Source organism: Coenobita brevimanus, chromosome 66, assembly GCF_032717465.1.
Source record: "Coenobita brevimanus isolate Jiangsu-jjx chromosome 66, ASM3271746v2, whole genome shotgun sequence".
Lineage (NCBI taxonomy): Eukaryota > Metazoa > Arthropoda > Malacostraca > Decapoda > Coenobitidae > Coenobita > Coenobita brevimanus.
The window spans coordinates 1,726,895-1,745,223 of NC_137019.1; the positions used below are offsets into that span (position 1 = coordinate 1,726,895).

At 45.3% G+C, this 18,329-nt stretch overlaps 1 protein-coding gene across 1 annotated transcript in view; it reads right to left on the reverse strand.

The window, feature by feature from the left end:
• Positions 1 to 18,329, reverse strand: part of svp (COUP transcription factor 2) — a 337,573-nt gene that overhangs the window by 290,199 nt on the left and 29,045 nt on the right. Inside the window, exon 3 of the mRNA XM_080276646.1 lies at positions 3,436 to 3,963. Within this exon, the coding sequence (XP_080132772.1) occupies positions 3,436 to 3,963 (528 nt within the window). The remainder of the gene's footprint in view (positions 1 to 3,435; positions 3,964 to 18,329) is intronic.

Genomic DNA, 18,329 nt, shown 5'->3' on the forward strand with positions numbered 1-18,329 from the left:
AGTAATACCAGTTTCCCACACCACTAGCAGCATCAGTATTATCACAGCCATCGTCATCGTTCATCACTACAGTTACTCACCACCATCATTACCACCAGTCACTCACCACTACCACTTACCATCAACAGTCACTATCAGCAGTATCACCATATATTATCACCACAGTTACTTACCACCGTCGTCACCAGTCACTCTCACCACTATCACCATCAGCATTATCACCATCTGCCATCATCACGGTCAGTTCTCTATGTTCATTACCACCAACCACTTTCACCACTATCACTGTCATCACCCATTTCCCATCCACTGTTTTATGCCATCACGTCATATTCTTAACTGGTTATTGCCACAGATGTCACCACTACCATCCGTGCTTCATTCAGCCATCACCACCTAGCAACACTACTAATTATTCACTGCCCGCATTGCCAGTTACAACCACATATGTCATTATCATCACCAAGCATCATCGCTGATCATTCCTCATCTTCATTTTTTATCACCACAAATGTTACCACACCTATCAACAGTATCAACATCCATCGCTTTTATTACAAGCCCAATAAGTCATCATCATCACAAGTCGTCATTAATGTCATCACCACTAATGCCACTACATCCATCATCACCATTTATCATTACCACTTGTCACGGTCCAATCTCCGCACCAATATCCTCTAGCAGTTCTCTTCCAGTCACCATCATCACCTCGACCCATCCTACTACAAATCCCATCACACCATCATCATACTCACCACCAACAGTCGTCAATATAGCGCCACACTACCACCTCCTCCACTTCCACCAGTCACCGTCATCACCCACACCCACCCACTCACCCACACCGTTCAGGTAAATAAATCCCCACAAATTATATCCTCCCTTTTAGCTTCACTTCCCTGGAATCGCCTAATCTAATAACAGTAAATCCGGCAAATTCATCCCCCCGTGACTGGCAAATCCTCCCTGATCACTCACTCGTGCCTAATCCCCGGTTTAATATCACGTGCATAATCGAGCTTCAATCTCTTGCACTTTGGCTTAGATCTACTTAACTCCCCACTCTGGTCTGAGGAGGTGAGAGGGTAAAGAAAAAAAATTGTTTAGAAAAAGTTCTTTAATACCCTGATGCCGTTTTGCCTTGTGAGGGTGATGGTGATGAAGGTGCAACTTTTAGGCATGTAGCGTTGGAGGAAGAGAGGAAGGATAGGAGGAGAGGTTTGAGGAAATAAGGATAGAAAATTGGGAAAGGGAGTGAAGGAGAAAGTGGACAGAGAGGAACAAGTGGAGAGTCGGTGAGAGAAGAGAAATGAATTGTGAATAGATAATGCAAGAAAAGAAAACATGGGAGTTAAGACTGAAATCGTCAGGAGAGTAATGATGGTGGTAGGGGGCAGCAGGTAGGAGAGAGCAAGAGGAATCAAGAAAGGCGTGTAAGAAGGTAAAGTAAAAGGAGAGAGCAGATGGGAACTGAAGTATGTGTTGGAAATGAAAGGAAGAAAGAGATAAGACGGAAATAACGTGAAAAAAAAAAACAACAAAAAACGGACAGATGAGATGTGTAGGCTGAAAAAAATAAAAAAACGGAGAAAGATATGAGACGAGATTAACAGATAAAAGTGATTGCAACAGAGAAAACGGGAGAAAAACGAGAATAAACGAGGAAAACTGAGAGACATAAGAGCGAGGACAAATAATATCAAGACAGGATCGAGTGAAACAGAAAATCGAGGTCGAAACATGGCTAGACAAGGTGGTAAAATGCAGAAACGAGGGCAAAATACGAGCCCAGAGAAATTAAACTTTTCTGAAGCAGCGAGAGAGCCTTGTCGCCCGCCTCCACACAAACACTCGAGGACGACTAACCTCAGCGTCAGATATAATGAGGCTTCCCTGCTGACGTCACCGCTCCCCTCTGCTGATGTCATGGTGGATAACAATGGGGCAGAGGGTCAAGCAGTGACGCTTTTTGTCGCCTCGAGTAGGGGGCGAGCGAAGAGCCAAGAGGGAGAAAGAGAGGATGGTAAGAGGTGAGAAGGGTAAGGGGTGAGGATAGGTGAAGAGCCAAGAGGGAGGAAGAGAGGATGGTAAGAGGTGAGAAGGGTAAGGAGTGAGGATAGGTTAGGAGCCAAGAGGGAGGGAGAAAGGATGGTAAGAGGTGAGAAGGGTTAAGGGTGAGAGATAGGTGAGGAGCGCAAAGGAAAGACGAGGGGAAAAGTAAGAAGTAACAAGGGTAAGAGGTATGGGGTAGGTGAGGTGCTAAAGGGAGGCAGGATGAGTAGGGGATGACAGGGACTAAGGGTGAGGGGCCAAGTGGTGGGCAGAATGAGTATAGGAGGAAGGGGTAAGGGGTGAATAGTAGGTGAAGACCCGAGCGGCAGGTACAGTGGAACGTAAAAAGTGAAAATGGTAAGGATTAGGGACGAAGAATAGATAAGGCTAAAGAGGTGGGAAGGAAGGATGAATAAAGAGGGTGAGGGACGAGGAAACAAGAGCACAGAATAGAATGGATACGTAGCTTAAGAGGTGAGAGGAATAAGGGGTGAATAAAAAGTCGAGGGAGGGGAAGCCAAATACTGATCGGGATGGGTGTAAGAAGAGCGACAGGCAAATGAAGAGGGAGGGGTTAGGTAAGAGAAGGGTGAGGAAATGACAGTGTGTGTAGAGAGAGGAAAAAGGGAGAAAAGGTGAAGGGGTGAGGAGATTAAATATGAGAGGTAAGGCACAAGCGAAAAAAAGAAGCGAGGACTAAGTTAGAGGGAGGTAGGATGAAGTACAGGAGTTGGAAATGGAAAGGGGAGTGAACTAAATGAGAAGAGATAAGGTCAAGTAGAGAAATTGTGTGAATAGATGAGATGAAATATTTATAAAAAAGGAGTCATCATGAAAAGATACAAGGCATGAGGAGTAGCAAGGAGGTGAAGAAGGTCAGAGTAGCAAAAGTTGTGAAGTGTAAACATAAGTCGGGAAGGGCATAATGTAAGGTTGAGTAAACAGCCGAGTGTGGGGGTATGAGGTGGCAGGTCGCGCTGATAACCCGGCTTGACTCAGCTGGCGGGGCAGGAAGGTCACCTGTGCCCTGACCCCGCACTCATGGGCGGTGGTGCCAATGTTTAATATACAATAGAGGAAAGTGTATGGCTGATCCAGGGGTGAAACGACTGACCCTGCTGACACCCCGCTTGCTCAGCGCTGGCCCTTGCTTTAATGCACTGCATTTGTACTACATCATTTACTTACCTGATGAATCACACGATTCTGATATATATGTCAAAATTAATAATGCTTAAGACAGATATAAGCCATTGCTAAGAACATTTCCACAGATAGATACGTAAAGGATAAGACAATGTCAAACTGGGCAGTAAACACAGAAAACGTCACTGCCACTTGACAGGCGAGGCTGGTAGTGTGAAAAGTGTTGTGACATACCTGAGGTGAAGAGGACGATGGCCTTGAGGCAGGAGTACTCGGCGGAGTCCACGTGGAGCGCCTTCAGTTTCTCCACCTGCTCCTGGAAGATGCGAATGTGGTCCATGAATGCCACGACCCTGTCTGCGGCCATGGGCGAGGCGTGGAGGCCAGCGGCGGCCAGGAGGGGCGCAACGTGCAGGGGCATGGAACACTGTGAAGCGTTGAGAACGAACAGCTCTGACCACACCAGTCGCAGCAGCGCCACCTGGTCCGTCACCTGCAGTTCGGGAAAGAAAGGGATATTCTTGGCCCAGCCCACGGCCGAGAAGAGGAGGCGGGAGGCCAGCTCGCAAATGTTGTCCACACCCATGATGTTGTTGGCGTTCATGCACTGGCCGTAGGGGGATGTAGGGAAGGGCTCGGCGCGCAGCAACAGCGAGATGTACGAAGAGAGGTACGTGTGGCCGTTGAGGGTGTCTCCGTTGGCCATGAATTGGCTGGGCATCCCCATCCCCTGAGTAGGCGGGATGCGGCCGCGCTGCACCGCTGCAACAACAAAACACCACAAATTAGCTTCAGTTGAGACAATGCTACTTGGATGATATCATTCTTACCTTTTCCACGTGAATGCAATAACTGGTACCTGCTTGGCTAGTGGCCATTAAATGCCATTAATTTGTACACGTTACATCTCTATCCGAACCAGCAAAGGACGAGCTTTGTGTGTGTGTGTGTGTGTGTGTGTGTGTGTGTGTGTGTGTGTGTGTGTGTGTGTGTGTGTGTGTGTGCTTGCGCTCGCGCGCGCGTGCGTTTCAACCAGTGACAACACTTGCACTTCGACCTACAATTAGAGTACCTGTACATGGACAGTGAAGTGAGCATCTTCCTCCATGTGAACACTGAAAATACCTTGGAACTAGTTACTGCAGTACTTACCATTTTGCCGCACTGCATGTTACAAGCAAGCAAAAACAACAATTTCTAGAACAATACCATAAACATAAATTCCTTCCAGACCAGCCCTTCACGTTGTTCGCGCTTACGCTTACATAATTGTTTCCCGAGATTGGCCGGCAGGAAGCAGACTACAACACCTACACTTGTAATCAGCCCGGCAAAAAACTCACCCAACTGACAGAAGCAGAGGTCAGCACCACACCCTGCCTTCCTCCGCCATAGCCCTCGGATTGCTTGAATTCCATCCTATCTATCTATCTATTGCCAGACGCCTCAATTCCGTTTGGGGTGGCCACAAACAAATCGCCTCCAAGTCACCCTGTCCCCCGCCATTTCACTGCCCTGCTCCCAACTCACACCCCCCTCTCTCATATACCTCTCCACCCCATCCCTCCATCTCATCCTCGGCCTCCCCCTCCCTCTTCCCCCCTCCACCTCACTCACATACACTCTCTTCGTCAGTCTTTCACCCTCCATCCTCTCCACATGGCCAAACCACCTCACTGTGTTCCTCATAACACTTCCTATCACATCCACATCAATACCACAACGCTCCTTTATATCCTCATTCGTCAGCCTGTCTCTCCATGTGACTCCACCTACCTTCAGTAAATGCACGTTACTCCCTACTGATATAATTATGCATGCTGAGACTTGGTTTTATGTGACCTGTGGTTAGTTTTCCTCCTCCTACCTCACTCACTCATACTAGCAGCATCTCACCATCTCAGCCATTGGCTTGCACTCTTTCAGACTTCCTAATCCCACTTTTCATTTCCATTTCCAGATCTCTTGCCTTACACTCCACTCCCCTTGCCCTATACTCCCTTTCCCTGCACATTACCATAGTAAGGAGGCAAAGTAGATATAGCGAGTGATAGTTAAGGGGAGGGTGGAGGTGGTTGGTACAAGGCTTCCTCAACCCAGCCTGCCCACGACGAAGATGAATAGCCCCGCTGACTCCCCCAACAACTGAACTGAGGGCGGAGGAAGTGGACCGGGCCTCACTTTCCATTAAATACCCCGGACATGATCAGATTTAAAAGCCCAATTGGTATAATCTTGAAGATAAATGTTGGGTCTGAACGCGTGTCAATATTTGCTCTGGCCGAACCCGCCGCGCCAGTGGCCCCGGGCGGCTCCGGACAACACCCACTATTATATACGAGGCCGCCCTCCCGCTCCATTTGTTTTATGAAAAATGTAAGTTGTATTAACCCAGGAGGCAGTCCGTGTAGTGTAATTCTGGGGCGGATACACTGGGCCCTGGCTGGGTGGTTGTACAGAGGGTAGTGGGTGTGGGCCACGGTGGTCAGACTGCGAGAGGTTAGGCAAACGAAGAAGCCACCCACTGAGATGAAATATTCATACCAGCGCTGAAGTCCACTAATTTACTAGTTCCTCGCCGCCAGACCCTAATTGAATTTTTGGCAGTACGTCGGCAATGAGCCAGGGCGGGTGAGGGGACCAGATAAGGTCGGACTGTAATGATAAAATATTGGCATCCGGCACGGCGCAGCGGCCGGCCTGCTTGGCGGAGCCGGCCTGCATTGGTCAGGTAGGCTTATCTGATCTCGGGAATTTCTCCAGTTAAGGGAAACAATTGTTAAATGCTTGCCTCCCGCAACATTGCCTCTTAAATCCACTCGAGAGGCATACTAGAAATGCTGATTGCCCGGTCAGCTTAGCTCAGATGCGCCCATGACAGACTTGGGAGGTGCACTTATCTCCTCACCACAATCTAAACGCACTGCTCTCTGTTTACTCGTGCGTGTATTTTAAATTCTGCGTTTTATTCGCTGAGGCCCACTATCTTTGACGCGACTCTACACTCCCCCCTCATCTTTACTAGAGCAATTACTTCAATCACGCGCTGCTTATCTGCCTGCGCCACCACCCTCTCCAGCCAACCTCTCACCCACCTTCTTCTGAACCAAAGATGCACTTCCGGCCTTGTTTCTCTTTCACAGCCATACTCTCAGTGCTGGTAGATGAGATTACTTAGGAGGCAATAGAGTTTGTTAAGCGATTCTGCCCATTTTATTAATTCCCCAGAGTGAAATTTAAACGTTTCTAGGATGGCGTGATGCGTCAGGCCTCTTCTGTCGCTTATCACGTTCACTTTTCTCCGCAGTTACTCGAGTCATCACGACAGCCTTGCTCTGATAGCAGTTAAAGAACCACTCGTTACATTCTCCTTAATATTCTCTTCTATATCTTCTATTTGTGTGCTTCATCCACTGTAATTAAGTTAGATAATCTTACTTCTCACTTTAGTCATAGAAACGCTAAGCGAATTCTGAGTTGGTCAACAGAGAATATCATTATGGCGGGGTCACTATGGCGGGGTTGAACAGATGTGTGCCAACACGCAGGTTAGTAAATATCCTCTTATTCTCCAGCCCATAATCTAATCACAAGCAAGGTCGTACGATGTTGTTTCTTTACGCTGATATGTAACTCACGTGACACAGGTGCTTCATCCAGGACGCTAATCGAACTCTCCATTATCGATTAATCTTTCTTTGTCGGTAAGCTACGCCGACGCAGCCCCAAAGAACAACAAATTCCCAATCATGCAGAAAAACAGTCGTAAATGAGACCGATCCTCTACAGCCTGTTTCATATAATGACTTGAAATAAATAAGAGAATCCCAGACCTAAAACGAAGTCACTTTTGTTTCGAACTTGTATTGAAATACCTGTAACAACAAGGTCCCTGATCCCAATAATATGATCCATTAATCCAAACACCCCAAACCGGCTACAATAATGGGGTTCCTGCCGTCTATGGGGTGAGCTAAAGCAAGGCGAACCACCCTCCTTCCCAACCGCTCTGGCTCAATCGAAGGCCCAATGGCGGGTAGGCGAAGCTCATTATCTCGCTCTGGCCTCTGTAATAGCTATGTTAAGGAGTAGGCTTTATTCAGAGCCAAATAAGGTAATTACCCTTTGTCTGGCACAGCTGAGCGAAACTGTAATGCGGTGGAGGGTGGTGCGCGCTGCTACGGTCTAATAAGCCTCAGTGGGTGCTAACGACACGGTAAATATTCTCACCCGGACGATTAACGGATGAGGCTGAACAATGAGTGCTGTTGGGGCTGGGGCTCCTGGACCATGTAAATATCAGGCGCACGACAATATTTCCTCCGACTGTAACATAAAGTCCGCCGGTACAAGATAGGCTCGACCTGCTCTCCGGCCAGGTCCTGTCGCGATGACGCTGGCCGATTACGAATGCAAAATAAGAATGGATCGAACAACACTGAAGCTTTTTGCAACCAAGTGTTTCCCACCTAAGTTACAAGGCACTTTTGTTGGGATGAAGGTTTAAAGCTCACACACACACACACACACACACACACACACACACACACACACACACACACACACACACACACACACACACACACGAAGCCCTAAAGTGGGTTGATACTGAAACATCCGACGAAGATTTCTGAGAATGATAGAGTGTGGCGTGGTACTGCTCGCTTCAAAGGAGGAATTATGATCCCATTCTTACACTGGGTAATATTTTGAAACACCTGAGGAACGATTTTGACAGGGATTTAGAGTACAATTTATGGCATCATTTATTGTGTGTGGCATCCGAGGGTTAAATACTAATAGTATGATGATGATGATGATGATGATTGATGATGATGATGTTAATATGATGATGAGGTTGGTGACTGGTTTATTATTATTATTAATTATTATTATTATTATTATTATTATTATTATTATTATTTAATGATATTGTTGTTATTGTTGTTATAGTAAACATTAGTAGTAGTAGTGGTAGTACTCTTCAGTGATTGTTAATGTAGACTAGATATTGAATTTATGGATATGATGATATAGGCTATGTATATTTTTGTACGCATGTTTTTAGGTGAATAGAAAACCTCGATTAATTCCTGAAAAGCTACATGATATGCAAGAGTGGTGATGAGAGCGTCCTGGGGCGGCGGGTGGTGAGGGAAGAGAGAGCACCGGGTTACGATCTCTAGTATGTAAATATAATGAGGCGAGGTAGTGAGCGCCCCCAGCCCCTTACAGAACCTCCCTCCCCATCCCTCATGCCTTGCCGTCTCTCTTACTGCCTCCCCTACACACATGACCCATCACCGTCATTGTACCAGCCGCCTCCTTCACCAACAGTGCTCTCGCTAACACCAGTAAAGTGCGCTTTGTGAAAACGTGACGAGCGAGCGAGGGACTGTATATACGCCTATCATAATTTCATCCTTGGTGTAAACTTTCAACATTCCTAATGAGGCAGTTGAACAGTAACAGAAAAATAAGAGTTATAATATTTACTTTCTCACGATTTGTCTCTCACACGGTGTGTCTCTGGATGTGCATATAGCAAGGCGCCGTAGCATTTATCACACGCGCAATGTTCAGTTTTCTGTTCTCAAATTGCCGTGTCAACGAACAGCGTCGGTAAACGCTTAGCTGTTGATTGAATGATAAAACCCAGAAATTGGGCGATTACCCTTGCTGATTTCACCCTCTAAACATAGAAGAGACGTTCATGTAAAATTATGAGCGTAATGTCCGATATTTAATTGTTGAAATTCATACAAGAAAACATAGTGTTACAGCAGGATTTATTCTTTTTTTTTAAATTCGATTTCATAGTGGACATTGTCAGTTGAAGCCCTCGGTACATTCCCTTGGAAAGCTGGGACTCCAATTTTTTTTTTTTTTTTTTTTTTTTTTGGTCCCATGAGTAAATATATAGCTAAGAACAAAATTTATTGAATGTATCTACTACCTTGTGAAAGAATCTCTCCTCTATCTCACATAGTAAAAAAGTTATTAGCCTCTGAAAACCATCGCGGTCGGGCCGTGTCGTGTCGGGCCGCTCATTTCTCAGCTGAACGTAAACGTCGCTTCGCTCACTGGGTTCGCTCGCTCGTAACCACTCTTTTATTTATCTGTTAACCTCTGTCACAATCACTGCCTTTCTGTCACCATCCTTCCGTTTATACACGCATCTCTGTTTTCGCTATCATCATTTTCACATTACTCTGCCCATCTCATTCACCACCACTGAACTTACTGTCACCACCCTATTATTTATCCACCCATCATTGCACTCTCAGTCACCAATCTCATTTATCCACATCTTTTATCACCACTGCTGTAGCTCTCACCACTCATATATCCATCTACCTCTTTCACCATTACTTCTTTCACCGTCATCATTTTTTAATTTATCCACCTTCATCATTCACCACCACTCCTCTTCCTCGTATCAGCACTGTCAAGCATCATTACTTTAATCTGTCCCAATCAGCTCTGCCTTCTTGTGTCTGCTTCTTCCGCAACCATATTCGTTATCGCTGCGTCAGTCATTTTTTCACTAGCTCAGATCTTACTGTCGCCATCATATCAAACACTTTCACTTCTCACTGATACGTTCATCTTTATCACCACTTTATCACTGCATTCTTTGTTGTTCATAGATTAAACAAACAGCTGCCGTAATCATAACCTCCTCGGTAACAAACAGCCTAGAGTGACCCAACAGACTTCGTGCTGTTTACCATCCTTATACGGTATGTACTCGTTTTATTACCAATACTTTCGCCATCACTACTTCCTGACTCACCACCCGTTTTCTCCGTGCCTTCATGTTTCTTTACCATAATAACTTTCACTGTGTGAGAGAGGGAGAGAAGATAGAAGAGAAAAGTGACAAAAGAGAGAGAGGAGTGAAAATGAAAGACAGTAAAGTGGCAGAAAGGTCAGAGTGGTGATAGAGAAAAAAGTTGAGGAAGAGGAGGGGAAAGATGAGAATTAGAATGAAGATTTAAAGAAGTGAGGGGGAGATGGAAGGTGAGGTATAAGGATAACGGTAGGGGGAGCCAGAGGAGTGGAGGCATAGTGAGGAAGATGCAGGCAATGAGGCTGAAGAAAAAGGATAAGGGGAGAAGGGAGAGTCGTGGAAGACTGAATGAGAGATGGGAAGTGCGGCAGAAGGATAAGGATGAGGTGACAGGGAGAAAGTGAGGGAGATATGGAAAGTGAGAAAAAAGAGTAAGGATAAAGGGAGAGAGGAGAGATGAACGAAGGTGTGGGAGAGATGGAAAGTGAGGCAAAAAAATAAGTGGAAAAAAGAAAAATGTTCAGGCAACAAATCCCATGGCCAGACAGCCCAAACACCATCGCTCAGAAGGGTGACACCATTGCCACACACTGTTTACCCTCCAATACCCCTCACACCCACACCCATCCCTCATCCCTCACAGCACCCTCACCCCACCCCTCACCTCTCTCACAGTCTCTCCTTCTCACCCTCCCAGCCATCAGTCAGTCCTCTCCCCCGTCCCCCCCAGCGGCGATGACATACAGGGTGCAGGTGGTGGGGGGAGGGGAATACCGTTTATCCCTCTGACACAATAACTTCACTTGACTCCAGACATTCAGGAAATTCTCTAATTGATCCTATCAGTCAGAGATATCACACAGGATATTCCAAACCAGAATTGTTGATTCTGTTAATAAGACCATTACTCAACAGCATGAACACGTTTAGAACATAATGTTACTAACCATTCTGCCGTAAAACTGTTAGCTCTTCCCCCATCAGAATTTTCTCTCTGATAACTAAACTGAGATGGTGGCAGCCACAATAAAACTCAGTTCGTTCACTATCTGGACAAATAATCCAAGGACTTAATATCTCCAAAAGTGTTGTGCATAAACACCACACTGAGTAAAGAATTGCAGTTATTTTTGCAATAGATATTTACTTATTTCAAGCCAAAATAACAGCAGACTATCGGAGGGCATTGACAAAATTCACCTACAGATTTATAAACCAGTCGCAAACACCAGCCAAATGATAGCTTCCATGACGCAATTCTTTTTATTTAGGGTATGTTATTAAGCATTACTCTCCATTCGAAGTGACAGGGCCTATATTTATATTTTGTTCATCATAATTCGTTAAACTGTGTATTGTTTCTTTTTTTATTTAGGCTTCATAAAATATCTCCTCTCCGTCCCCCTCCCTGTTATCATCTTCAGCAAAATTACTCACTGAAGTCCACCCAGCCACTCCACGCTCCACTGCAATCCACGCCTTATCTCAACTCGCCCCACCACCCACCTCATCACCTCTCCCATTATCTTTCGTCACTCCACATCACCTGTCCGTCGGCTCTCATCCACAGCACTCCTCACTGTCAGCCTCTCCTTCAGCCATTACCTAGTCCACATCATCGCCACTTCTGGCATTCCTTATCCAGTCCATCTTAGAGTAACACCCTTGTGAAATTATATGTTTACGCTATCCCATATCACCCTACTTGCACCATCCCCACACCACATCCACACCAAGACACTTCCAACACCTCACCTTCTCTTCATCCCATCCCTACACAGTATCATCTTTCCATACTGATATAATTCCTAACCTTCTTTCTCGTCTGTCCTTTCCTTACACATCATAACAGTTCAGCATCACTCAACTTGCACTGCAACTTCCACTTTACAACCTACTATTTTCGCAACACCTGACCCATACCACGACTTCCATACCACGTAGCTCACACCATCATCTACACACACCGTCACATCTTTACATCTCATACCGTTCAGCCAGTCCTTTACATCGTATCACATCAAAGCACCACCTCACCCACATCCCGCAACTGCCACATTTTTGCAACATTTCATTTTTCAATCATATCTTCCTAACAACCACCCACACCACCTCACTTATACCAGCACACTCACACCACATTCACATCACTCCACTACTACACCACAACTACACCTCATCTCTCTTCCACCTCATCCCCACAACTACCCACACCAGCACCCTTTCACACCATATCCACACCACCATACCTTACCCACAACACCTTACACACACCACGCCAGCCGTCCCTCACCTCACCACGACAGAACCAAGAAAGAAAGCTAGTATCAGGAGTCTATCAGACCCTAAACACGACGCGAGGACCCGGGACGTAGATCAGTGTGCCAGGTCGAGTCAGAGCAACAATCACCCAGCGAGTTTATCCCACACTAAAACCCTGGGAGACTGTAATTGGTGTTTGTGTTCCGCCGAGCTGTAAAAAAGCGAGTCGCCCACATCCTCCAGACCGGCTAGGGAAGTCTTCAGTGCGAGGCGAGGCGAGCGTGGCTGGTGTGAGAGTAGTGTCCGAGGAGGAAGGGGAGGTGGAATGAGGAGAATGTGTGAATGGGGTTAGGGGAGGATGATGAGGTTAAGTTGAGGTGGAATGTGGACAGTGTTTTTATTGGGATTGGTTGAACTTAGTAACGTTAGGTTTGGATGAATGAGGATAGTATATGGGAAGGCTGGTGAGGTTAGGTGGGGGTGAAATGGGGAAAATATGTGGATGGGGTTGGGGAGAGGGCCGATTGAGGGTTAGTAGAGATGGGGGATGGGAGAGAGTACAGGCGAAAGGTTGTGATGGTGAGAAGGTCAGGGTTGTTTATGTTTGGGTGAGAGAAATAATGTATTGAGAAAACGTAAGCAAGATGTGTGACTGGGAAGATTATTTTGTAGTGGAGCGGATGGGTGGGCACAAGTAAGGTGTGTTGTTCAGGATGTTGATAATATGGATGCTGTGGTCAGGTTAAGTGGAGATGGAATGAGTAGTACCTGTGGATGTGGCTGGATGAAGTAGGTTACACGAGTATGACTGATAGAAGAGACTAAGGTTTGATCAGAAGGTACAAGTGGGTTATTTAATCTTATGTTCCCGCTGTATACGGTAGTCTGACATTAAAAAGAATATAATACCTATGTTCGACCAACGCAGTGAAAGGGTTAAGAGTGTTGGAAGGAGGAGGGGAGTTTAGGGTGATGGTATGGGTAGACTTTGAAGACGGGGTTAAGAGGGGTTGATTATGAGGAATGTGGGTAGGGGGTGTGGTGATTGGAGGTGGGTGGATGGTATGGGAATAATAGTGAATTAATGCTATGGGTGGTGAGACGAGGGTATCAGAGAATGGAGTGAGTTAAGTGCTTGGTTGATGGGTTAAGTTGGGATGGCCACGGTGGTGTCGTTAGAGAAGTACAGTACGTGGGATGGGTGAATACAGATGAGGCACCTAGAGATAGTGATGCTTAAGATGAGCGATTTCTTGACAAAACTAGGTTGGGTGTAGATGAATTTAGTAAATACCGTGTGTTAATGGCAATGGATGATATAAATAACGTTGGGAGGTTATAGTGTAAGCTTAGGCTGACGAGAGAAAGGAAGCGTAAGGAGAAGAGTGAATTAAGAAATGAATGACAAGTTGGTGAAATTAAGAGAAAATGCGAGAAACAAAGAAAGAGAGTGAGAAGAGGCAGACGAAAGGAAGAGCTAGTGAATGTTTGACAAAATCGTCGAGTGAAGAAGTAGCAGAAGTACAGACTGGCGACAACCATATTAAAATAGAAATATTCTCTAAATGAGACTTAAGGAAGATCGTATTATATCCTCTCTTAAGTTTAAATTATATCGTTTAGAGGTATTTGGAAAAAAAGAAAAAAGAAAATATCGTCTTCTGATTGAAAGGATTAAGATCAACATATAAGCTGGTGAAAGAAGTGTCTTGACAAATAGGAGTGACAAAAGAATGGAGGAGAAGCGAGCGAATGAAATGAAAGAGATGAGGGGGTGTAAGAGACAAGACGCGACCCACCAGCTGCCATCATCACCACCACCACCACCACCCCTGCCAGTTAGTGTGTGTGTGTGTGTGTGTGTGTGTGTGGTGTTGGTGTGGGTGCTGAGGCCACTAACTCGTCGGGGGGAGCAGGACGTAACATCTGGCTGGAATGCGGCTCTAGTCATTAATAACACGGCCAGACGTCATTAATATCGCTGTGTCATAACGCCCGCCTCACACACACACACACACACACACACACACACACACACACACACACACACACACACACACACACACACACAGTACTGAGGACAAGGATATTATTATAAGAAGAAGGAAGCTGAAAAAGGGAGGAAGGTTGAGAATAGAAGTTAGAAGTGGATGTCAGTAACGAAGGATCGGACGAACAGGAAAAGCGGTGAAGATAACAAGTCTGGAGAGAGAGGGAAGCAAAAACTCTACGAAGAAGGAAGGACGAAAAGGAAAATAAGCCGAAAAGGAACAACGTAAGGAAAGGAAACGTGGAAGATTAAATGAAGAAAAACAGTGTGGTAGAAAATAAGAGTTAAGGTAAATTAAAAGTGTAAAGATAGGGCATTGAAGACGAAAAAGAGATTTAAAATATGATGCAGGAAAATTTAAAAGAGCCACACGGAGATTAGATAAGACAACAGAAAAACTAACTATTAATTAAAACAGGTGTAAAAAAGGCACCTGCGCAAATAACTGACAAGAGGAGCCGTATATACAAAAATAAAGAGAGAGAGAGAGAGAGAGAGAGAGAGAGAGAGAGAGAGAGAGAGAGAGAGAGAGAGAGAGAGAGAGACCTTCAACCTCCGTCCCTCACCGAGACTTCACCGCCTACGACGAATGATGATGCCACCTGTACTCTGATAATGGCTCGAATTTTAGGGAACTTAAGGTATTTCCTAATATGTCTTTCTTAGGTATATACGAGTATCTTGGAAAACAATAAGTACCTGTACTATCCAATATGTTACTGATGCACATTATGGACGCATTTATTCGTTGACATAGGAGATATTGTAACGCCTCATCTTTAACGGAACATAGACTCCAATATACTCTTGGATATTAGTTTGATATTTACCGTACAACCATGATTGTGTTATGGTGTTTAGGCAATGTAATCGTGAAGGAAGTATTGTTACAAATCTCCTAAGCCTGCCAGATTACTAGCCTATGTCCATATTTGAAGGATCGTAGCAGCAGCAGTAGTAGCGGTAGTAGTAGTGGTAGCGGAAGTAGTAGTAGTAATATTAGTAATAGTTGCAGCTCCAGGATCATCTGAAATGTGAACCCTGTGGACTGCAGGCTGAAGATGCGCTTCTTCTGCAGTGTACCATTCTCCTTTTGGGGGCATAGGGAGAGAGTTGAGAGTTACTCGTATATACATGCAGTTGAGCCGGCCGATCATATCATAACCACCACATAAGGGCTGAAGGGAGGACGTAAAGACGGAATGGGCTGGGAAAACTTGGGTAGTGTTGGTCCCTTCGATATCATGACTTTGTTGTTATTCATTTTTTAATACCACCCCGCCATTTTACTTAGTTATGGAGAGACCTTTCGAATCTAGTGAGGTTAGATACAGCCGTCTTCACTGCAATAGATTTCCCCCAAGTTGGATCAGAATGTCTATTCTGTAGAAAAAAAAAAAAAAAAAAAGAGAACGTAATTTGTTCTTAATTCTTGCAGTTACGGGAAGATCTTAAGACACCGTAGTGAAGATGTTAATAAGGGATCTGTCTAATCCTTCCAGCTGTAACTGTCGATGTTGAGTTGAATAAAATCGCCTGGAGATAGAAGAGTAGGAGTAGTAGTAGCAGCAACAACCCCAAGCTCATCTGAACGTGAACCCCGTGGACTGCGGGATGAAGTTAAGATAAAGAAGACATTATCGTACTGAAAGGATTAAGGCAGGGGAAGGCATAGGAGTGATCAGGTGGAGTGAGTCTGAATGAGGAGTTAGAAGAGTGGACGAGAGGAATGGAGGAAGAGCGAAAAAATGTGAAACGGAGTTGGGGAAATTACCACGGTGAAAAGCGAAAAAATGTGGATTGGAGGAGAGAAAAGGAAGAGAGATCAGTTGATTTAGAAATCGATTATACTTATAAGGAAGAGTAAGAATTAAGATGAGAATCACCTAAGACCACACACACACACACACACACACACACACACACACACACACACACACACACACACACACACACACACACACACACACACACACACACACACACACACACACACACACACACACACACACACACACACACACACAGCGACAGTCCCAAACGCAGAACAAAGACCAAAAGGGAACACAAGAGAGAGAAAGAAAAAAAAGAAAACCAAAAAATATTACAAACATAAACAGTGATGAAAGAAAAAACTGCACGAGTAGGTGACCTTTGCTGCGGCTTCATCCTCTCTCTCTCTCTCTCTCTCTCTCTCTCTCTCTGTATTCCTATCTTATTACCTATCTCAGCTCCCCCCTCATCATTTCCCTCTAGTCTTTCTTTTTGTCTGTCTGTCTGTCTGTCTGTCTGTTTGTTTCATTATCTCCCTCAATCTTTTTATCTCCCCTCCCCCCTCAAGCACCCTGCCCCCTCTCATCTCCCCTCGGACTCTCTCTCTCTCTCTCTCTCTCTCTCTCTCTCTCTCCTTCTTCCCATGATTTCTGCAGCCAGTTCACCCTTTCGTCTAGTTTCATTTCTGTCATTTCTGTTTCACTGATTCTGTATCCTTTATGCCTTTCCCACCTTCTGTTCTTCCTCGTCCCTCCTTCTCACTCCCTCTCCTTCCTCTTTACCCTCTCCCCCTCCTTCCCTCCTCCTCCTCCCTCTCTTCCCTCTCCCTCTCTCTCGCCTCTTCCTTTCCCCCTCTTCCTCCTCCTCTCCCCCTCCCTAACACTCGACACCACAACACGATCCCTCGATGTGAAGCTCTTCGTCATCTGAGTCGCAGAAATCTGATCATTCACAACATTGATTTCTCGGTGAATATGTGTTACGTAGGGGTGGTGGAGGGGAGGCGAGGGGAAGAGGGAGGAGAAAGGAAGAGGGAGAGTTGGAGAAGAGAAGAGAAGAGTGGAGGAGAGAAGATGAGAGAAAAGAGAGGAGAAAAGAAGAGTATAGGTTGAGAAGTGCGGTGTGTGTGTGTTAGTGTAAGTGACCTTTAAATTCTTGCGCCAATGAATGAATAAACTGTTTTGATCCTGAGTGATTCACAGCATCAGTCAGAATAATTAATAGTTTACGCCCAGCTTGACATTCAGATAAGAAAACAAACACTCCTACCTCAACAAAAATGGCAGTGATGAAGGAGAATACTGTAAGATAAAAAGAATCCCAGTAAAAATAACAAAGATAAAGAGGGATGAAAAAGAAAGCAACACGAGTAATGAGAGGAAGAAAATGCCCCCAAGCCAAAGAGAAAATCAAGTCTTTATGAACCCTTAACCGCAACATACCTATCCATCTATCTACCCTCTTCATCTATGCCCATGAATCTCCTATCATCTAATTGCAGGTCCGGCCACACGGTGATTAACTCGCAGCGTCTCCTAAGCACAACATCGTAGACACTGGTTCACCCTTGCTAACTCAGCGTGATTGTCTTGTAGAAACATTATCATCTTCATTAAGGAGCGTGCTTTACTTTGGCTAACAAATTCAGCAAAACCGTCTTAACTTTTACTGAAGCGTTATCGTACTGTACTTATCATAATAATAATAATGATAATCGTCATCATCATCATCATCATCATCGAAGACGGTGATTCAGTCTTACAAACCCAGCACAACTATCTCACATCATCATCATCATCATCATCATCATCACCGTACCGTCCCACAAACTGGCAGGCTGGGGTGTCAGTATTTCATCTAGGGTTATAAAAGTCTACGAGAGAGCCAACACACAATCACCACGGAATTCCTGCTACACAAACACTACTCCTGGCCTTAAAGTGGTCACTGAGGTCGGTTCCTTACACTGACCAACCCTAGCTCGATTCACACACACACACACACACACACACACACACACACACACACACACACACACACACACACACACACACACACACACACACACACACACACTCTGTCTTTCTCTCTCTCTCTCTCTCTCTCTCTCTCAAGTTTTCCGTCTCTTCTTCCTCCTCCCTCTCTGTCAAGAATTTGTGTGTGTGTATGTGTGTGTGTGTGTGTGTGTGTGTGTGTGTGTGTGTGTGTGTGCAGTAGGGTATATCTCCTGCGGTGGTCTGTAGCAAGGCT